The sequence below is a fragment of the Mugil cephalus genome, chromosome 6, assembly GCF_022458985.1.
Source record: "Mugil cephalus isolate CIBA_MC_2020 chromosome 6, CIBA_Mcephalus_1.1, whole genome shotgun sequence".
Lineage (NCBI taxonomy): Eukaryota > Metazoa > Chordata > Actinopteri > Mugiliformes > Mugilidae > Mugil > Mugil cephalus.
This window is the reverse complement of record NC_061775.1, coordinates 24,659,092-24,681,950: the sequence shown is the minus strand read 5'-3', so window position 1 is coordinate 24,681,950 and position 22,859 is coordinate 24,659,092. Positions and strand designations below refer to the sequence as shown.

Here is a 22,859-nt window from a genome sequence, read left to right as displayed (position 1 = left end):
TAATCCCCCCCCTCCCCCCCCCCCCCCCCCCCCCCCCACACACACACACAAATTTAAATTTATTTAAATACTACACATTAAAGTTACGACTTTATTCAAGTTTTAACTTTAACATTGCTGAATGTAGCAGGGATGTAGCGAATCACCAAGCCATGACACATCCAATCCACTCCCAATTATTTACTGCCAATTATTTTCTTTATCTTATCTTTACCTGTGTTACATGCAAACACATATCACTTAGGACTGTTTATGTTTATGGCAGGTGCATGGCCACCCTACTGTTGCACGTGTTGAATAGCTTAATGTTGAATGCAAAATGATAATAATAATGTATATTTATGAATACCATTAGGTTGTGTTTAATATAGAACACATATAGTAGGTAGGGGGTCCCTACTTAATCCCTGCATCTGTTTGGGGGTCCATGGCCTAAGAAACGTTGAAGGAGGATAAAGATAAAACCCGCCACGACTGTACAGTTTCAGTCTAAAAGTTGCTGGAAAGTTTGAAAACTAAATGAATAGCTTTGCGGCTATAGCAAGAGATGGATCATGAGATGACGTCCGGGCTTCCTGTCCCCCAGCCGAGCCTCTCTGTCGCAACTCAAACGCTGTTTCCTCTTTCTCTCACACATGGCTGTGGCCTCGCAAGGGCTCGTCAGATTCTTTGATAAATTCCCTTATCGTGGCACAAATAAATGTAGCAGAAGTTTAAACACAGATAAACCATTTCGACCGACGCTGTTTCTTTTCTCACTCCCTCTTCATGACCTGCCTAAACACACGACGTGCAAAGGTCACGATTTGCCTATCACGCTGACTGTTACTCTCATTTGCATGTGCGCAGCCGGACTAAAAATAATAGAAACACGGCACGCTTTCAGCCACAGAGATCGTTGTTTGTTTTGCCGGTGGAATTAGGAGGAGCGAAGGAGCTGAAGGGAAAAGGGAAAAGAAGCAGAGACATAATAGGGAGTAACACATCGAGAGGAGGGAGGCATACATCGCGGCGCACTGTGATATGTGTTGCTGCTAACTGTGAGGCAGGAGGAGAGGAGGGACAGGGGGAAGGAGAAGGAGGAGGGGGAGGAGAAGTAGGGGTAGAAGGAGGAGGAGGAGGAAGGGGTGCTTCCTCTTTCGTCTGTACGGAGGCGCTGATGTATGCCAGTACAGTCACAGAATAAAAAGCGAGCATCGCAAGGGGAACCCTCCTGAGTGTCTCTCAGCCGCAGCATGATCAGGACGGAGAGCAGGAGAGTGTGGACCTAACAAGACAATGAGCAGCCTAATCGTCGGACCCCTCAACACACAGCACTTCATCATGGACAGAGATGACAGGACGAGAAACAAGAACATGTGAGTTCAACTTTCACCTAAAATGCTGGTCTTTCCCAGCGAATGTGCTGACTTGGTGCCCGATGAAAAATAAGCCATTTATTTACTTGTTGTATTACGAAGTTATGTCATCTGACCTTACACATCACATGCTTTTTTTCATTTTTTTTTTCTAATTACTTTCAGCGTGCCTTGACAGACCCACTGTAAACTAATTTAACATCAGTAAATCCATATTCACGTATTTCTCATTTCTACACAGTGGAAAAAACTTCATGTGCCGACTCCAGTGCATGTTCTCCCACTCGTCGAGCGCTGAGAGGTAAGGAGACTTATGGAGTGTTTTGCATACGTTTCAGTTTTAAAATAGCCAGCTTGCTCCCATCATTTCCATCTATGGCATCATGAAAGGATTCAAATGATGTAGAGATGTTGTGTTTGCTTTGGCACAGCGTGAACGCGCGCCAACATATCCCAGGGTTTGACATTTTTTGGTATGAATTTGATAAGTACATCTGCTGCGCTCTCTTGATTACACTGCTTCTGTGTCCTTGCACAACTTATTTTAACCCAAATTTGATTCCGGTTAAGTAATCCAACTTGAATTCTTCTCCCAGCAGGCTAAGTTTAGAAGATACCCAACAATGGTCACAGTCACTGGAACGGCTTCTCGAGTCTAAATGTAGGTTTCTTTTCCCCCGAGGATGGGAATACTGTGAAAACACTAAATTATGGCTGAGAGTTTAAAGAGATTAACTGGTGAGCTGAAACGGGGGATGTTTTTTTTTTCTGTGCTTCCCTCAGACGGACTGGCCACATTTCGCAGCTTTCTCAAATCTGAATACAGCGACGAGAACATCGAGTTCTGGCTCACCTGCGAGGACTACAAGAAGATGAAGTCTACTTTCCGAATGTCCTCGAGAGCCAAGAAGATTTACGAGCAGTTCATCAAAGCAGAATCGCCCAAAGAGGTAAGTCCACCTCCAGAGGAGACGACTTTACATTTTAATGTATGATTGAGTGGAGTATAAAAGCCAAGTGTTGAATCTTTCTCCACCCCTCCTCATTCCTGTCTGCATGCCTCATTCCAGATCAACATCGACTATCACACCCGGGAGCAGATCAAAAGGAGCGTCAAGACTCCCACCTTGAATTGCTTTGACGACGCTCAGAAGATAGTTTATGGGCTGATGGAGAGAGACTCGTACCCGCGGTTCCTCCGCTCGGACATTTACAGGACTCTCCTGGAAAACCTCGCCGCAGACGCCGTGAAGGGCTGAGAAGAGCGCGGCCGGGAGAAAGGAGAGCGAAAGGACACGAAAGGCCATAACTGGAATGTTTGAGCTCCTTCAGGAGGAAGGACTGGCGACAAAGGAGGAAGGAGGGTCAGCACGGACACATACCTAGGCCTCGCACCTCGGGCTGCTAGATCCAGAAGCAAACCTGTGCCCTAGCCAGCCCCGTCATGGGAGGATCCCCACACCAAGCACCACACACCTGAGGACTAAGAAGAAGAAGAAGAAGAAGCACAACTAGCCTTCACAATACTGACCCTGTAGCGTGCTTTTGCACTGGATAACAAGAAAGCATCCTTGCCAGCCACTGAATCAGCAGGCCCAGCTCCGACCACAGAGCTGTGTAAGCAAACCGTTCAGCAGACGCCCTTTGGCCTTCTTTGCCGAGGTGTTTCCTATGCAGATAAAGATAGAGGATGTGAGACGCGGCGGACACACTTGCTTAACACTGCGTCGTGTGTTGCGAGAGAAGGAGAATTCAGTCGCACTGCCACAGACTCGAAATAAGCTGCCCTAAAAAAGAGCTATCGAAAGACAGCGCTGAGGAAGACGACAAACCCACAGCGCACAGAGGAGTTGTTGGGTGCCACTTAGTTCTGAAAGAGGCCTTCTGGGACACTTTAAATGAAAATGTCACTCTCACACTCTTTTTAACCTTGAGTGGGGTTTTAAAAACTGATGCAAACTGTTATTTTTTGTGCCAACATTCAGTATCTGGATCAAACTACACCGAGTGAATAGATCCAGGATTAATATGTTTCATGCTAACAAAACATAATCGTGCAAATTGTGTGGAATCTTAAGCAAATGTTGCGCCATAACAACTAATGACTTCCCATTTACAGCTGACGTCAAATTCAACCGCTCAGCGCATGGCCGCTGGCCAAAGACCGTAATGTCAAGAGTTGTGATCTTGTGTAATAAACATTTTGAGTTGGATAAAACTAGAAATAGGACGTTTCACATTGCATGATAAGATGTTAAAACTCCCTCTGCGTACCCTGAGAATAAGCCTTATTACTCCTTCCCCGAAGCACTTTGTGTGAATGTGTAGTTAAACATTGTATTATTTATTATTCCTTGTCACCACTTGAGTTCAACGTTTGCTGCAGTGTTGAAGTGCTTGTTACAATGTTAGTGATTTGAACGACATTAAATTATTTAAATTGCCTACTTGCAAGTGAGAGAGCCTTTTTCAGGAGGACATGCCGGCCTCTTACTTCCGTTTCTTGTGTACTGCTCAAAGAAGACAGCAACACTCGTGAAGGGAAAGGGTTTTATGTATAAGGCTGTGCCAAGTCCTGGCGGAGCAAATACTGTACTGAACTCCAGCCTATGTACAGAGTACATACTGTTGACGCAGATAACTTGAAGGTGTCAAAGATGTCATCAAGAATCCTGTTTCGTCTTTTGTCACTGACGACTCAAACATGAAGCAAGCCTTACGTACCGTTTCAGAAACAGGAAGGGCAAGACTTCCAGTTTCTAGTGAAATCAGACGTTGTGAGAAACGAGATTTTCTCTGCCTGACTTTGTGCTTTCTCTGTTCCTTAGTGGAATGCAAGCCAAGCCGAACCGGCTTTGTTCGATCACATTCGACAAAGGTCTAAAAAAAAAAAAAAAAGGTTGGAGAAGCACGTTAATATTTTGCTGGATGTAGCTGGAGGGTAATTCCATGATTATTTTCATTCTGAAATGTGACCTTAACTTAAGGTTTTTATTAGTCTACACTGATTTATGCTCCCGTTTCAGTGAATCATACTGTCATTTTACACATTATGTAACTGTATATATAATTTATGTAACAGTAACATTTTTTCCATCCTCACATCCATCCAAGACACGCATGCGGGTGAGGTGGAACTGCACCACTTACAGGAGCATCAAAAGCCGTCATTTGTTGAATGGTAACTGATACATTTTAGAGACGACGTGTGATGTGATGCCTACCTGCTTTCGACGGTAAATGATCTGCGCATTCAGCACACGGTGCTTTTCTTATTGACCCATTCACATATATTCTCACAGAGCAAAAACTACAGAGCTGAAAATGTGCTCGTGTGCATGTGGAGCAGCTTGGAGTTCAGAAACTTGGACGTGCAAAAAAATGTGCAAACTTGTTTACTAACAGCGCGCGCGAAGGGTTGCATCTCTCAAATGTGCAAATTAGCATGTCGACATCCAGTTAGCACGCTTACCTCAATGAATATACAGTATGAGGCGTTTACATGCACTTTTGTGTGTGTTGGATGGAAAAATGCAAATATATTAATTTAACATGGAAAGCTAAAATCAAACCTGAAAGCAGTTTTGCTCATAGAAACTGCATCTATATTTGACACGTCTCAAGAGGACGTACAACTGGTTTGACCTATGTGTAACTGTGCATAGGGCTGCAGTTATTGTAGCGAGGAGGAATTCATTTTGCAACTAAACATTACCCCATTAAACACATTCTTTTTTCTTATCTGGTAAATATCCAAACAGATCAGATGTATCCAATAAATAGTTTGCGTGTTTTTGATATGCACTTACCGTGTTCTACAATGACTATTTCGTTGTGTGTTGTGTTCTTTTATTTAGCAATCCATCACTGCACGTTGTCTTATAATATATTATTGCACAGTTATGTGCCAAGATCCGAGGCAAAAAAAAAAAAAGAAAAAAAGAAGAAGACACCAGCTAACTAGCCTAGCCAACAGCAGTAGGTAATAAGTGATATGATGATATGCAACTACATGTCAACCAGCACTTCTCCCTTATGCCATGATTTGGGGCAAGACACATTTGGAAACCCAGTCCAATTGGGAAAAAAAGAAGCCAACCAGCAGGCTAGCCATCAGCTACCAACTGGCAACCAACAACAAGACACCAGCTAGCTAGCCTAGCCAACAGCAGTAAGCAGTATGTGGCACATCATTGGAGCTTTCATGTGGGCACCTTGAAAGTGGGCTGTGTGATTATATTCACGTTTTTGTCTCTTCATCTGACCCCTTCCATGTAATGGCACGGACAGTGAGCACCAATACCGCACACAACACCCTCATTTACATACAGCTGATTGCACCCACTGTCATTTATGCGATCAGTCTTAGTAAATCACCAACAAACCGCAGTTCCAGCCTGCGCACAAAATTCGGCCCTCAATGTTGTGAACTTTTGGACCTGGCATTCCTGTGGATGATACTTAGATGTGTAGATTAAATGGAGTTTTCAGTCTTTTAGCTGCAAGTTGCTGCCAAAAAAGAATTCAGACACAGCTAGCTGCCAAGTGAGGTGACAGCTCTCTACGTCCTGTATCTACGTCACTGCAAGCATTTTTCAGATGCCTGCCTTAAAACAGGTTATCTATTTCTGTCCTCTTCAGGCCTTAATACCGAGATTATCTGATCATCATCTGTAGATACAACAGATACATGATAGATGAGATTGGCATTAGTCTTCTTCTCTTACTATTATCAAGGTCAAGAGGGTTTTTATTCTATTTCAGTCATTTATAGAAGGTGTGGTACAAAGTGAGATGAGGCAACATTCCTCTAAGACCATGGAGCTACATGAAGACATAGACTCAATCAGCCACAGCATTATGACCGCTGACAGGAGAAGTAAATAACATCAACCATCTTGTGACAATTCAGTGTTCTTCTGGAAAACTTTTGGACCCAAAAAATAAATAAATAATAATTAACGGATGACCCAGTTCTAATGTATTCTCTTGTGTCCCACAGGCAGTGTGATTTACTTAAAGGTAACTTCAGTTTGATGCTAGATTGGTGTGCCTTAATGTCCACATGCAACACACACACACACACACCCACACACCCACACACACACACCCTTGCAGGACTGGAATTCATCGTGGAATTTTGGCTGCATCGAACATTGCTTATCGCAAACACTGCTAGAAGTTAGCTGCAGTTTCCCAAACAAAAGGCAGGTAAATGAAACTAGGCCACAAACACAGCAGAATTAGTTCACAGTGAGGGCCAGTTACTGAAATATGAGTGTTAATGTTGCCAGTTGCGGAATTCATTTTAAGGGCAATCTATCTTATCGGAAAATTCAAAGCATATGTGTTTACATTCGCAATGCAAATATTAGGAGTAAGTTCGTTGGTATTAGTCCGTGCATCCAGGTCAGACGTGTGTTTACCAGTATGTCAGGAATTATACGTCATTCCTACTGTATCCTGCAGGATACGGAAGCCTTATGCAGCCATGCATTCATTCGTATTATTCTCTCCATTTTCCCATGATAACGAGTTCACTTCCCCCGTTTCCTCGAGATCTCGAGTTATTTATTTCCAGAAACTTAATCAGTATCTAGCAAACATTACAGCACAAATAAAACCTGACAGTAGACCTATTACATTAGGTTATTATTTTTAACGTTTTATTTAGTGTTGAGGGCATCTATCAGCATGACGGAACTCTTGAATTAAATGTATCGAGATACTGGAGTGCGTTATCCCAAGATATCAAGAAAACAAACATGGCCGTTTTGGGCCATAGATCTTTTTCAGTGGATATAAGGCAACTTATTTTATTCCTTTGGGTCATTTTGACTTATTTTATTGGATGTGTACTACGTCCATGAAGGATCTCAGTCCTCCGGGTCATGGGAAATCCAAATATCAAGCTGAAACCAGGGTAACTGGACTTGTAGAGTTTCTTGAAAACACTCATCCAAATAGATTATTCAGTTAAGTGACGAAACTCTGAAAGTCCAGTTGCCCTTGTTTCACATTGTTTTCCTGGATATGAATAAAAGCTAGTGAATGAAACACTTGATGATGATACCCGCAGGTTTACCAGCTTATCTTGGCTTTCCAACACACCAAGCCTTTTTTGTTCAGTGTTTACTGTTGCCCTTTGCACGTTCAGTGGAAACATGGAAAGGATCCTCACTTGTTACAGGCCGTATGCTAACTTCAAACAAATCACCTATACCCCCGTGCAGATTAAAAGAATTTACTGGTGAGGCTGTACAACTTGTAAAACCACGTCACGTGCTTTCAAATAAGCCACTATGCAAAACATTTGATGGAAAATGGGCAGTCGTTTGGTTCCATGCGCTGTGTTGTCTTCTGTTTGAGAAAAACAAAATATATTAAAATCATTTTGGCCATTTGGCCCTCTTCAACTGCATGTTCCTGGTAAATATTTTCCAATTGGAAAATTGATCGAACCCTGTATGCACCTTAACCGTCGGTGGATGATAGAGCTAAAAGTGTGAATGATGCTGTATGTTTTGTTTTCAGCACATGCTAAGTGACTGTGACAAGAAGTTTTTGCTACTTTAAAGCCCTTGAAACTGTATGAGCTAGCGTCACTTTAAATTCCAGCAGATGCCTGACAGCCTGGAGTGAACAACCACCATTTCTGATATGGAAAGATGGAATAATATCCTTTCGAAGTGTCCACATGAAGGCAGAGGCAATTAGACGAGGACCAAGCCATTGCAGAGTCAAAAAAAATGAAACATAAACAAATTCATTATTAGATATACCTGCAGCGCTTTCTTGTCTTCCTAGCCCTGTTGTATTTCTGGTACACTACCTTCACACCACTGCTCCTAGTTAATATAAACTCTGGATGTTGACAGGGAGGATGACAGAAGCTTGATTTAGTCTAATGATAATTTCCGGGTGCAGCATCAAAGGAAAACACAAAGGCACAGGACAAACGAGAAGCATTTTTTTGTGTCACGTCCGGTGGCACAAATCCCAGAGGATGACAGTGATGATGACAATGAGGGTGGGGATTCACCAAACAGCAGAAGCATGTCACACAGGTGTGTACAGGTTGATTTGCACATAAAGTGTTATTAGAGACACCCTGGTGACATTGTACATTTACAGCGTCTTTCTAATGCATTGAGCCACACCTGATAGCATATTTGCAAAGTGATTCATGTGCTTACTTGTGGTGTATTCATATCTGGTCAATGAGTCTTGGAAAGATCCTTATCAAATGACACCTGCTACCGAACTTGAACATATGGTTAGTCGGAAGAGAATTATAAGCTTCTCAGACTACATCTCTTGTCTGAACGAGGTTAGAATATGGCCAGAAGGAGCTATCTCTGCTCTTCAAGACTGTTTGGATCACACTGGGACATGTTCTGAGAGGCTGCCTATGATAAGGCGCCATATAAAACCAACCAATGCATTAACTTGGAGGAGGAAATGTTGTCAGTGATTGGTTACATGAGTATGTGCATTGACAAAGATTAAAACCGTAGCTACATGCTCCAGCCAGAAGTTGTGGATTACCTGGTTACTTTGGGCACAATGAGGCCTTAAAACAGTGTCAGCAGAGAGGCCAAGTGTGCATGAATCCACAGTCAGGACTCCTTGTGACTGATTAGAGAATGGACATGGGTCTTCTGGGGGTCCTTTGGGTCCTATGGTTTGATCTAGTGAATTTGAAGATCTATTCTTCGTGTTTTTTTTGTTTTTTTTTTTTAATTGTTCCTAAAGTTTTTTGTGTATCTGTGTCAGGCTGCATCTTGCTGGGGATGGCTGCTGCCATCAAGGAGTGTCATTGCTTTGGGGTGGGGGTGCCTGGTCTGGTCAAAAGTAACATCCACATGAATGAATGCCGGGTCCAAAAGTTTTCCAGAAGAACACTGAATTGTCACAAGATGTCATTTACTCATCCTGTCAACGGTCATATTGTTGTGGCTGATTGGTGTAAGCCTCTGTCTTCATGTAGCTCCATGATCTTGGAGGAATGTTGTCTCATCTCACTTTGTACCACACCTGCTATAAATGAATGAAATACAACAAAAACCCTCTTGACCTTGATAATAGTCAGACAAAAAGACTAATGCCAATCTCATCTATCACGTATCTGTTGTATCTATCAAGTGTGAAGACGGCCGATGATCAGATTATCTCGGTATTAAGGCCTGAAGAGGACAGAAATAGATAACCTGTTTTAAGGCAAGCATCTGAAAAATGCTCGCAGTGACGTAGATACAGAGAGCTGTCACCTCACTTGGCAGCTAGCTGCGTCTGTTTTCTTTTTTTGGCAGCAACTTGCAGCTAAAAGACTGAAAACTCCGTTTAATCTGCTCGTTCAACAGCTAGCATGTAAGGCTGCAGGCGAGCATTTAGCAGCTACAGAACCAGATATGTCCCTGAGGAGTTGGTAGCGTTGGTGCCAAATATGCAGAAATAGAATTCCCAGACAGATGATTTTAAAAAAATAAATAAATATGGATAAAAATAACCTGTTTTGTCCTCCTGCTACAGCTAAGCTAATCATCGTCTGGCTCTTGCTGCTTACTTTACACTTTTACTATTATGGTCTGTCTGTGAATGGGATTGTTTGCAAGGTGCATGTTGTAGTGGTGTTTTATGTGCGTCTCCTTTTTGAGACCGAAAAATGTTTTAACTCAAACTTTGAAACAGTTTCAAACTTGTCCAGGATTTTGTTCAACTTGAGCCTCACACATGAAATTACATGGAATTTGCGTTTGCATTTCTCCTTGTGGACTCCTGCTGAACGATTTCAACAAGACGTATTTGAGCAAATTTCATCCTTGAGGTGATGCAATGGAGGCAACAGCCAATAAGAATGACTCATACACATTAGCAACCTTTGTTCCCAACGTTATTCTCCTGAACTCTACAGGTGTGACGGTAACTTAAGATTTATACTTCCGCAATACTCACGTGCAATATTTTATTGTCACTCTTAATTTAATCCAAGCTTCACGTTATTTATTGCTGTACCGAATCTGCTATTTCATATTTTGTTTTTTATATTTATTTCATATTTACCATGATTCATCTCACTCTTTCTGTTTTTTTTCTGACTGCGATGAGTGACATATGGAATGTAGAAACCATTGACAGCAAGAAGGCAACCAGAGCTTGCCGTGTTTTACTACTTATTTACTGTTTTACAGTCTACACAGAACAATGAGCGCTACACACCTTTAGCTTGTGTTGCTGTTTAAGCCTTTTTTTTTTTTTTTTTTTTTTTTTTTACTGTTCTGATTTATATTAGCTGAAGTTTCCACAGGGACTTTGGACTTGCCTTAGTTGAGCAATAGACACTGATCAGACATAACTTCATAATAAATTATGACCACCTTCCCAATATCCCAAAATAAATTTTGTAGGTCTCCATTGTGTCTCCAAAACAGTTGGGACTCATCAGAGAATGGACTCGGGCCTTCTGAGGGGGTCCTGTTAGTTAGGTCCTATGGGTTGAGGGCAGGGGCCTCTGTGGATCATCATTTGGAGGCCAGGTGAGTGTTGGCTGGTCTAGGTGGGTGCTACATAGCTAAGTAACATCCACACAAATGCCGGGTCCAAAAGAACCTTGAACTGGTACAAGATAGTCAGTGTTATTTACTTCTCCTGTCAGTGGTTTTAATGTTGTGGCTGGTCTGTGTAATATCCTCTTGTACATATTTCTTTTTCTGTGTATTTTTATTGGCAAAAGCTTCCCTCCGAGGACCACTGAAGTTTATTCCCCACCACTGCTAGTGACCATCTATGATTTTTATGACTGTGAGATGGAAGTGGACAAAAAGACTAACAAAATAAACCAATATGGATATGTACAAGAGTTACACACTGCAACTTCTGAAATGCGCATACTATCTCAGCCAGCCAGAGAAAACCTTTTCAAGTGGAGGCACATTTTTATGAAAGAGATAACAGGATCTGATTCTGCATCCATTAGGTCAGCGATGGTCTGGCTAATGGAAAAGGTTCACTCCTTGTGATAATAAAATACAGCATGACTGTGTCTCTTATCCATGTGGGCCTCCAGCATGTTTCTATCTGCTTAGAAAAATGGCAAGAGTCAGATACCCGTGCTTCCTATTGTGACATTGAAACAATGTGCCGAAATCAGTCTCCATGTAGACGTTTTATAATTCCAAAACTCAGCATTGCCCAAGGCAGAAAGACAACCCTGGGTGGTCCTGTTGTGACACGCCTGACATTGTAAAATAGAGCAAAGAGAGGTCACGGTCAAGTCGTCAGTGCCGGCTTCAGGGCGCAGAGATGGCCAGTACATGAGGACACAGCTGCTGTCCGTTTGACCTCAGAATTAGGCGTTAACAATACCAGTTCCACAAAATACAGAAGATGCACATTGTCAAACAAGAAGTTCATCTGCAGTTGATTGGCAATTGGTGATGCAAAAACTCCTCCCGAGACTCCCAGGACTCCCAATTACCTCCCATTTAGTTGTTCATGCATTTTCATAATGTGTTGCACTGAAATGAGACTACAGCTTCAAAGGAAAACTTGAGCAGATTGTCAAGTTCGCCGACTTTCTTGGAATTACACCACACAACTGAGACACACCAGGTTAAATCGGTACACAACACAATACATCGGTGTGTGCATTAACGCTTTCTCTGGGAGTTTTAGGCTCTGCACTGTAAAACCTCACATTCCCCGTTAAGTCATGTGGATGTTTTTCTTCTGTTTAATCGATGACGTGGTTTTGACTTTGAACTCAGTTTTCTGAAATTTCAAAAATGAAACTGATGTTCGTCTGTGCCAATGTTCATTTAACTCATATCTTGTTTTGTACGTTTTGAGCTGCAAAAAGCAACAGGGGGAGGAGAAAGAGGAGAAGTGACATGAAATTAATACTAGGAAACAGAGGCTGCTGCTATTTTTGGGACACTGCATTAGAGGAAACTACTGGAATCCAGGCACTGAAACCTGGTGTTGTGGTTCACAGTTTGCGTCAGGTAATATTCATTTACGCAGTATTTTTTGATGAAGTCATACCTTAAGTTACTTCTTCAGATCATGTTGTTGTCTTGGCGGTTGGTTTTGGCCGACAGAAACTATTTTAGTTCCACCAGTAAATAATAAAACAAACAAAACAGAATATTTATGATCACTTCTCATCATCCTCCTTTTAACGCTACAGTATTGTGACATCACTTCTCAGCAAAGCTCTTAGCGTTAGCACCTTTATTTAGCTACATTTATCGTAACTGAAATGACCTCAAACTGAAACTGACACTAATCCACGTTTCCAAATCCATACTAGTTCGTATGGATCATTGTTGAGTCCACTTGTCCTTAATTTAATCTGATAATCCACAATTTTCCCAGCCTCGCTGTATTTACTGCTACAATTCACTGTGTTTTTGCCACTCAGGGACGCAGCCCCAGGCGGCAGCGTCATCAATGCATATCCTCTACCTCTATAAACTGAGTATAAGGTCTAATTACCTTCACTTATAAATGGAGTTAAAGATTAAATGAGTTTTCTTCAATGGAGTATGTCAACTAATATGTTATTTTAACTCATAGTATTGAAACAAGAAAGGATCCCTAGCTATAACTTTACTTTTCACTTTACTTGGATTATTAAAGCAGCAGGGGAAAGTTTGTTTCCAACTTGAAATGTAGTGTGGCTCCTGTAAGGCATATTTGCTGCTATATAAATCAAACTCAACTGAACCCTCCTTTCCAGTGCAGCATAAAAAGCCACATCCGAATATCTCACGCTGCACTCAAACAACTGTTTTATCAATGATTTAAATCCAAAATTATTCAAACGATCGCATTCATTTAATCCTTATAGATCCTGACAGATGAGGTCTGACCTCATGGTGAGAACAACTTGCTCTGCAGAACGTACGTGCAGACATCATGTACAGCTGCCCTGTCGGGAGTTTATCCCACGTTTATTGGTTGAACTTTTATCATGAGTTTCAGACTTTTCTGCCAAAAAAGAAAGTCTCACTCTCAGAGTATCTGCCACAACCCACGGCTTTTCTTTCATTTATTTTCATTTCCTAAATGTTTTGGATACAGTGAGCATGCAGCAGCCAGAGGACACACTATCTGTGGTTTACTCGCTGACACGTCCTGTTGGGCTGCAGCGAGTCTCCCTTTAAGCACTTGAAAACTCTTTTTAATTTTAGGCACTTGTGTTTACCGAAATTAGGCGAAAGGGAAAAGCCCCCAATTCAGTTAAGAGTTCAGCTGGACTTTATGAACACCCAAACACGAAGGAGACAAACACTGCGAGCCAGTGCTGGGAATCACCGTCTGCGTAAGGCCCGCCGGACAGAACTTGTGCCTCAGTGGAAACTTGGCTCTGCTCTTCATCCACTTCTAAACAGACGGCCGCTCACACACAGTCCGCACATCATAATAAACACACGAGGTGAACACCATGTTTTCACCCGGCAGAGCTCCAAACTGGTGCGACACACAGAGAGAGAGAAAGGAGGGGGGAGGCCGCCGATAATCACAACACCACGGAGCAGGTGACGCACACGCGTTGTAGCACCGATACCGCGGGACAAAATGTGATTATTCCTTTTGCACTCCATGTGCAAACTGTCCCATACCAGAAATGCACTTTTGGAGTTTCTGGGATGTGACGTCGACGTCAACCGGTATAGTTCCTGGAAAATCTTCACTGCACTCCATTTTTACAGTAACTTTGAAAAAGTTGTTCTTGTACTTTTCTACTTCTGTTACTCATTTGCTGCTCAGTTGTGCCCCGTCTCTTTAATTGAATTATCTTTACGCGTACCGTTCTACCGCACCTTTAATGGAAGGACAAACATTTTTTCATGACCACAGCAAACAAATCATCGGAAAGATGGCAGGGCTGTGGGTTACTCATCCGCTGTGAACAGGAACCAGACCTACTGGTTTCTGACTGTTATGTATTGTATCCGTGCCCTTCATCCACTGAGAAAACAAAGCAGGAAAAAAAAAAAAATTGAAGTCAACACAGTGGCATGTCAAACGAGTTAAGCCGATTACATTTGCTTTCATCAATGCGAACAGATCGGTAAAAAGTCAGAAAACATTTTTCTGGCACGTCTGAATTCATTAATGTAATTTTAGCTTCTCGCAAACACAGAGCGCTTTATGCGGAGCTAATGTCATTTCTTGAGAGTCGGGTCGACTGATTACAGAAGTGAGTGCGGTCACATGCAGCGGCAAATTCACAGAGGTTCCTCTGTGAAGGTCTTGTGATATAAAAAAAAAAACACCTTAATACATTTCTGAGAAATATTCTATTGAAGTGGTGGACGGGAAGAAAGGCACAGTTGTGGATGATGACAGACAAAAATAGATGGTTTATTTCTAGAACTTACAATAAAAAGGAAAAAAGGATGAGACATGGTCAGTGTCTGCGGCTGAAAGGTGGCGTCTCCTCACGCCACTGCAGCCGTGCCCTTTTGGTTAAGATGATCATGTCCATGCACAAGACAAAGACACTTGCAAAGACACCTCCCTTCTCAAAAAATGTAACTTTAAAAAGACTCTGGTAGCAGACTTTAAAGTTGTTCATACATCCCTAAACATGGGAGTCACACACAAGGCTGCTGCAATGAGGACAGTCGTCGAAACACGTGACCCACATAAAGCGGAGCCCTGCACCCACAAACTTGAATCACGAAGGTGCCACAACCACCAGAAGCACCGTCAAGTAACCCCACTGAAGGCAAAGCAGCTTTATCCACCAGCTACACCCATCAAAGCCCAACCAGGAGAAGAATCCCAACTTTCATTTATCACGCAGACAAAAAGCAAACTCTGTGCAGATGTGCGGATTGGCCAAAACTAATTTAGCAATAATATGTAGCGAGCGCGTCTCTTGGACTCGTTACGGACTTCTTCGGGCTCCTGCGGGGCCAAAAACATCTGCTCGGCTGCCAAGATTCCTCCGCGTGTCAGAGGCTGAAACTCTCGTTCTTACGTAAGTTTCAAACAGGATGCGAATGACAGACAGAAACAGGAAAACTGGGCTTGGTCTAATGATCAGCTGCTCCATTCATGGATGCAACCTCATCAATCAGCTGTCAAGTGACACACGGTCATATTGGTAAACGTGCATGGGAACGCATGCACACGTTGCACTCGCAATGTTTATACCCTCATGCCAGCACGGTTGCTGCCACGGCTTCCCTCCTCCTCCCTCTCCTCCATCCCACTCCTCCTCTTCCTCCTTCTTCTCCTCCTCCTCCTTCTCCTGCTTTTCAAGGTGTTGACTTTAATAATATGTTTGCTCGTTATGTTTGTTGAGCGAGGATCGGTTTCCCCTTGGCAGCACCTCACTGCTGCTCAAATTCTTCTGAGAGATCCCTCAAAAAGGCAAAGCTTATCCTCTAAATCTAACTATATCCTTTTGCTATAAATGGTCAGTTCCTCGACCGAGGCCTCTCTGACTGATTGAACCACGTTTCCACTGAAGCAGGTCTTAAATACTCTGATATATGGTTATTTAATCCTTTCAAAACAAGTCGCATGAAACCTTTGCTGACCTATGAAAGAGCACCGGTTGGGTTGGGTGATTCTATCAAAGCTTTTACTTTTTTTTTTCTTTCTCAAACTGCCGTTAAAGCGAGAGCAATGTAAAACAAACCTTCACTGGGCTTGGGTGTCTTTCCTTTATAAGTTTTTTGAATCACCCTGCCTGCAGATGCAAGAGGATATTACATAATCGTCCTTGTACAAACTTGTCATATCGCGGCATGCCATCGCGACAGAGGGCACGATGCCTCATGGATACACACCTTGTGTGAGTAATGCTCAGAGCGTGAACACTGCAAGCATTGTTCACCGTCAGCGTAAATGCTGAAACATGCTGAATTCCTTCATCGGAGGTGGCGTCGCAGCGGGGCCGCAGCGGTTCTCAACCTTTTTATGGTCCTGGATCTCCAGCATGTTTTTGATCTACGCCCCCAAAACAAAATCCTGGTACCCTCTGTAGTTTAGGTAGATAAAAGTGTCAGTGACATTTGAGGAAAATAATCAGACCCCTTGCAATTACCACCACGGACCACTGGGGGGGCCCCCAGTTGAGAATTACTGCTCTCGGCCACAGGTCTTCAACAAGGGGTCCTTGACATCCAGGGGGTCCACGGAGGTACTGCGGGGGGGGGGGGGGGGGGGGGGGTCGCAGAATCTTTGGTTGATTAGACTTTCTTTTTTTTTCCCCCCACAAATTTAAATACACATTAACATGAATCCAACATATTTTAGTAAAGGGACAAATGTAGAAGATGCACCACTCTACTGTTGCACATGTTTGAAATTAAATAAATAATAAAATTTGAACTTGTGTATTATTTGAATTACTTAAAATTGTAATTAGGCAATAAATACTCTAAGAAGCTAAGAATATACTTGGAACTGTAAAATGAATCTGCAATGGATCCAAATCTACAGGCAGCTGCAATTTCGGAAAATACACTCATTAATTAGAAGGAAAACACACAAGAAAGGATCAAAAAGTTCCCTCGCTCCCAAACACACAACTTTACTTTACTAAAATAAGTGCACTGCGTGAGCCATGTACGTCACTCGTACTGACCTTACTCTTAAAAATGGAAGCCCTTAGGGGAGGGAGTGTTTATGCAGTGACAGCCTATCATCGCCTCGGGCCCTGAGAGTCAAACCAGGGCAAGATGCTGTTTACACAGCAAGAGCCAATCAAATTAAAGACCTGTCATACCAAGACCGCCTTTCCCAACCCTGCCACACACACACACACACACACACACACCGCAGATCAGGGCAGGAGAGAAACTATAAAAGGCGCTGGAGCAGCCAAGAGGGAAAAGGAGAGGAACACAAAGCCATGAGAGAGAACCTCGCTACTGTTTCATCCCAAAGCATGGCATTCACTGACAGCCTGAAAACCACTGACCCGTCGGCAGACAAGAAGGGGATAAAGTAAGTCACCGTTTGATGGCGTTTAACGTTCCCGCTCGGGATCTACCTTGTGAAAGAATTGCACTTCCATGATGCACTCATGATTTAACTCTTGTTTTTGTCTTCTTTTTTTTTAACAGGAGGAAAAACTGGAGAAACAGAATAAGATTTCTCCTGAAGTCGAACTCTTCCCAGCCGATACTGCACCCAACGAAAAACAGATCCTACAGGTAAGACGCGTTTAATTTAAGGATTCTGTTATAAATATGCATTTTATTTGTGCTCCATGTTAGTTTAAATCATATAATTCATTTTTATATATATATTTTTGGATGTATTTTGCACAAAAGTTTCAAAACTTTTGCACATGTTCCCATTCCGCTAGTGTGCACCTGTATATGTGACTTCATATGCAGCACATAATTTATTAACTTCCAGACTGTCTAGCAAAGTCTGTGCAGTAAAATAAAATTCAACCAATTTAAATGAGTAATTACACGTTGTTTTTTTAAACGTATTTTTTTTCTAGGAACATTCAGATGTGGTACTTTGAGGATTTTTCTGCGACGCTTCACTAACAAGGCAGCTGCCTCTACCGTAGTTATCTCTTACGTGATCTTTGTCCTCCTCCCTCAGGCCAACTACCGATGACGTGAAGCAATGGGCGCAGTCGTTCGATCAACTGCTCAGTCATAAATGTAAGCATCACTCGCGCAGTCTATTGGCACATCGTAACATAAAAAGAGTCTCAAAGGCCACATGCTAACTGTGCGCTGATTGATAGCGCTTTATTGGCCTCAATAAAACAAACCTTGTGATGACCTAGCACTTACTTTACCTTGCACCGATGGGCAAACAGCCAGCTAGCTGTCACTGGGCAAGTCTTAACACACTCCTCTTTCTCTCCGCTCCCCTCCCGCAGATGGCAAAGCTGCATTTCGTATCTTCCTCAAGTCCGAGTTCTGCGAAGAGAACATCGAGTTTTGGACGGCATGTGAGGATTTCAAGATGCTCACGTCGCACAAAGCCATGGCGTCCAAGGCCAACGTCATTTACGAGGAGTTCATTAAAAACGAAGCCCCCAAAGAGGTGACGGCTTGATCCTCGCTAGAATGTGCTGCACATCCAAATAACTGACTTGCTAGATTAGTTTCTTCACGTTCATTTGAATGCACGTGCCGTGCAGCTTTGATAGCCACACAGGGTGTTCCGTGTTAGGTTTGGTATCATTGGCTCATTCTGGATTGTTTCTCTTTGGTCACAGATAAACTTGGATTTCCACACCAAAAATGCCATCGCTCAGAACCTCCGCGAGCCCACCGCAACCAGCTTCCTGGCGGCTCAGAGGAAAGTCTACAGCCTGATGGAGAACAACGCCTACCCCAGGTTTATCGACTCCGAGCTCTACAAAGAACTGCTGAGAAGGGCTGAGGACAGTCACATTAAGTCCTAGGCAAACTACACAGCCACTCCCGAAGTCATTTGTTTACAGCTGTGACTGCGAATATGTGACCGCACACGATGTCCACTCCGGCCGCTGCCTTGGAGATAATGGACCCGAATGCAAATTCTGAGCATAAACATTAACGACGGAGTGTGGAAAATGCAAAAAACCCAAAGCCATTTTCAGTTCGGTCCTGCCGAGAGCTTTCAACGAAGAAGTCGGGGTGGTTATGCTGTGGGGTGGGGGAGCTGTGCTGTATGTTTCCACAGGAAATGCAAAGACCATTTCAATCAAATGGGATTACCTGAACTTAATTTTACTACACGATTAGAATTTGGTAGTTTGAGCTAGAAGATGTTGTAGTGACACTGCATTCAAGGCTGAATAGTCTGAACACTTTTTTCACATCGAACAGACGATGAATGTATTTTTCTGTGCTGATATCCACTTAAAGATTTAAAATAGGGTTCTGATACACTTACTATTTGACCCTAGTTTTCATTTGCACTAGTTTACACACACGCAAAATATCAGTTTAATTTATTTAATAATATCCATGGTTTTCGTTCATGGCTGCGTTTGGCCTGAATTTACTGTGACAATGTTGTATATTGTAAATATTGTGAAACCGCACCATGTTGTAAATTTAAGCTTGGAGCAGCCGGACTGCTCGCCAAATAAAATGTTTTCTCAAGTGGTCGAGTGTCTCTGATGAGTGCGTTTGCAAATGCAATGGAGAAATGCGAGCCTTCTTTGGAAACTCAAAATTCCACTTAATTCGTCTACATCTCACCACCAGCCAACTGCTGCGATATTTAGCTTTAACTCATAGTTCACGGTTCACATATTTGACATATTATTCACCTTTAAAGTGGATATGGCTAAAGAGTTAAGGCCCCAACACACCAAACAAATAACTCCCGGCCAGACAAAAAACTGCTCATACCAGCAGGTGGCAGTAGTCTGTGTTCAAAAAGGCCTAGCTCAGAATCCAAGTAGCTTGAGACTCGCAGAGTTGACCTCTACGCACTCATGCTCTTTAGCTCAACAGAAATATTTGTGTTCTTGAACGCTCCACTGAGATGAAGACCGAAAACAACGTGAGCCTTGTGTACGCCCTCTTCACTTCCCTTGTTTCTCTCCTTCTTGTGAGCTGGTTCCCAAGGCTGAGTGGTAGTGATGTACGAATCCATACTGAAATATCGATACCTCCAGATCTTTATGCTCTAAAATCGATCCTCAAATCAAAATAACGATACTTTTCACACTTACAGTCACTTCAGGTAGTGCGCATCATTAACAGGAACACAGTGGATACAAACTAAACTGAGTTTTGGCAACAAAACAAACCTTCTGAAACACCTCAGGTTAAACCACAACGCAGAATACGAGGCATTTATGACAAGAAAGAGGAGAGCACAGACTCAGCATAAAGATTCAAGTTTTCATTCATAAGTAGTTGTAAATAATAAAACAATAATTTATTTTAATGGTATTATTCTTTTTCTTATTCTTTTTTAGTGTTTGAAACAGCATTTTCACATATATGTGTGATTGTGTCCTGTGTTTGTTTTATGTTTTTTTATTGTTAGCTCGGCTATATAGTAAATGAGGCCACTATGAGTTTAAAATACACGCTCTTACTCTGATGTCTTGTATTCTTTATGAAGCCATGGTTTGAAATACACTTCTTCTTCTTTTTTATGACACATTACGTGCATTTGCACGATATCAGATCGTTATCGCCGTTACCAGCATGAATTTTACTACTACTTCACAACTGATAGCAGTGATCAGAGTCTCACTAGCAGGCGACACGCCAACAAGAACAATAAGCTTTTTCCATTGTGGGTGCATGTGACCCTGTGGGTAGTTGGTGTTTGTTATGGGAGATAGTCTGTTGGGGAGGTGTGTTGAGCGCTGGAAGCATGGGAAGTTAACAAAACACAGTGTTTGCTGTTCCGAGACGCAAAATAAAGGCCTGGTTTTGAGTGTCACTTAAGTGCCCACTGATGTCATCAACAGGTTTGGGAGGTGGGCTGAAACGTGCATTGACTATAAATATAACACGGCAACAGGTGAAGCAAATGCATATGACTGGCTGATGTGTCATCGCCTCAGTGTCAAGCATCAGCGGCTAGCTTTCTTTGAAAAAAAAGAAAAAAAAAAACTGGACACCATGACGGTTCCTTAAAGCCGAAACATGTGGAGCTCCCCCTGGTTGCTGGCTGCTGTATAGGCTGCGTAGAGGCCCTATCCGCTCCATGGTAGTGGATGGAACTTGGTACAAGCTACAACAATCAAGGATGCGTTCTCTCATTTTAGGTAGTTAATATAATGCTGACATATGGTCAAATGTCAATTTTGCGTTTAACTTGTACAAACCGGATAATCCAACATTTCTTTGTAACTGGCGGAGGCAGAGAGCAGCATTAATCAAATGACAAACAGCTGACAGTTTCTTCCAGGAAATAAGGAACTACATTAGAATTAATTTAGTTGCGTGATATTCACTCCGACTCTGGTCTCCACCAGTTCCTGGTAGAAATATCGCCGTCCCTTTCAACCGTTAAATGTTTCACATTTTAAAAAGCTGCCCACAAATTCTGACTGTGTTTAAACCGTAAATAAAAAAATATAAAAATTTACTGCTGCTTTCAAAGGTAACAAATACAGTACGCGGCTCACGTGTACTGCTAGCTTGTGTTGAGCGACTATTAATTAGCCCGTGACTCATCTAGTCTAGATATATTTAGTTTGAAAGATAAATGCGGTGTAGTCCCGCTGTTCGGTTGAAAATAAAAAGGTCGAACACGTCAAGACAATGTACAGTGACGTTTCCTCAGAAGCCATGTGCTCAGTGTTCAGTCGCACAACAACATTCCTCGTCAGTTCGGTACACTACATTCCTCTTCCCGCACTACTGTAACGGCGGTCGTGTTTAAGTTCGTCAAGTTTAAAAGAAGTGAGGACACCCTGATTGACGGCAGGGAGAGATCTCTCCTCCGTCTGTGAAGTCAAAGTGAAGGCTGACAGTGGCCAGACTCTCCGGGTCTGGTAGCAGGCCAGACGTGGTGGGATGAGATCATCTTCTACACCAGCAGCTCTACACAAACCGTACACTCTGCTCCGTACGCTACAGGATGTAAAAGTGGATCCGAACGTTAGTGGTTTAAATCCGTCTGGATCGAAAACACGTGTTTAATCATATTGTTAAAAGTTTCTTGAAGTGGTAAATTATCATCTGATTCCAAGTCATACTGGCGGCGTAACTTCAGAAATGCTGGACTCTGTTCACCTCTCAGATACAGACTGAAAGCAGGGATGGATTTCCTGAGAATGAACTTCAAAAGCTTTGGTGGACTTTTCATCTCGACTAAGATCAAGATTTAGGTCAATATCTGCAAATTAAATTACATTCCTTCATTTGTACTTTGTGTGTAGTGACTGTGAGCACGTTAGCCCAAATACGGCCTCACAGACCTGCCAGCATGACTTCATACTCTTATTCAGAGGGTAACCCCCTCAGACGATAGTTTAAACTGTACACACAAACACATCTGGTCCTTTAAAGCAGTGGTTCTTAACCTTTTTGAGGTCCTGGACCCTTTGCATATTTTTGCATCTGCCCCGAGGATCCCACCCACCCTCAGGGTAGATCACAAATTGGCTTAGCTTAATTTCAACCACTGACCTGAACATGCACGTTGATAAGTTTACCACAACACCTCCCTGCAGATGTTTCACCATAAGAGCATTATTGAGAAATGAATGGTGCAACAAATTCCTGTTACTCTCTGTAGTTTCGGTAGATAAAGGTCTCATTTGAATAAAATAATCCTATTTCTATAAACGTCCTACGATCTTTGAACGATTTTATTTTCACGGGTCTCTTGCAATTACATCACGGACCACTAGGGGTCCGTGGACCCCCAGCTTTACACAACGGGGATTTCTCCCAGAAAAGTTCTCCTTTGTTTTTCATCTTCAAATGTTGATTACAAAAACTATGAATCATCTTTATCATCAAAAAACAAAAACAACAACAAAAAAAAATACTGGCTACAGCTTCTCTAAAAAGACTTCTCTATTTTATATCATTTGTA

The 22,859-nt window shown here is 42.5% G+C and overlaps 2 protein-coding genes across 3 annotated transcripts; both read left to right on the top strand.

Moving 5' to 3' along the window:
• Positions 1-1,129: 1,129 nt before the first annotated feature.
• LOC125009843 (regulator of G-protein signaling 21-like) lies at positions 1,130-3,805 on the top strand. 2 transcript variants are annotated; one of them, XM_047588059.1, is made up of 5 exons: positions 1,130-1,358; positions 1,600-1,659; positions 1,958-2,019; positions 2,142-2,308; positions 2,429-3,805. In XM_047588059.1, the coding sequence occupies exons 1-5, from the start codon at positions 1,279-1,281 to the stop codon at positions 2,615-2,617; spliced, it is 558 nt and encodes a 185-aa protein (XP_047444015.1). In that variant the 5' UTR covers positions 1,130-1,278; the 3' UTR covers positions 2,618-3,805. The 2 variants fall into 2 exon arrangements, with proteins under 2 accessions (XP_047444015.1, XP_047444014.1); XM_047588058.1 differs by having other exon boundaries at positions 1,134-1,358; positions 1,955-2,019.
• Positions 3,806-17,158: 13,353 nt separating this feature from the next.
• Positions 17,159-19,452, top strand: rgs2 (regulator of G protein signaling 2). Its single transcript, XM_047586167.1, has 5 exons — positions 17,159-17,330; positions 17,450-17,539; positions 17,946-18,007; positions 18,232-18,398; positions 18,574-19,452. Exons 1-5 carry the CDS (start codon positions 17,236-17,238, stop codon positions 18,760-18,762), a joined length of 603 nt encoding a protein of 200 aa, XP_047442123.1. The 5' UTR covers positions 17,159-17,235; the 3' UTR covers positions 18,763-19,452.
• The last annotated feature ends 3,407 nt before the right edge of the window (positions 19,453-22,859 follow it).

Coding starts and splice junctions, on each gene's coding strand:
- rgs2 (XM_047586167.1), top strand. CDS start 17,236: ATGAGAGAGAACCTCGCTACTGTTTCATCCCAAAGCATGGCATTCACT. Junction 17,540..17,945: donor ACGAAAAACAGATCCTACAG/GTAAGACGCGTT, acceptor CTCCTCCCTCAG/GCCAACTACCGATGACGTGA. Junction 18,399..18,573: donor AAAACGAAGCCCCCAAAGAG/GTGACGGCTTGA, acceptor CTTTGGTCACAG/ATAAACTTGGATTTCCACAC.
- LOC125009843 (XM_047588058.1), top strand. CDS start 1,279: ATGAGCAGCCTAATCGTCGGACCCCTCAACACACAGCACTTCATCATG. Junction 1,359..1,599: donor AGGACGAGAAACAAGAACAT/GTGAGTTCAACT, acceptor ATTTCTACACAG/TGGAAAAAACTTCATGTGCC. Junction 2,309..2,428: donor AAGCAGAATCGCCCAAAGAG/GTAAGTCCACCT, acceptor GCCTCATTCCAG/ATCAACATCGACTATCACAC.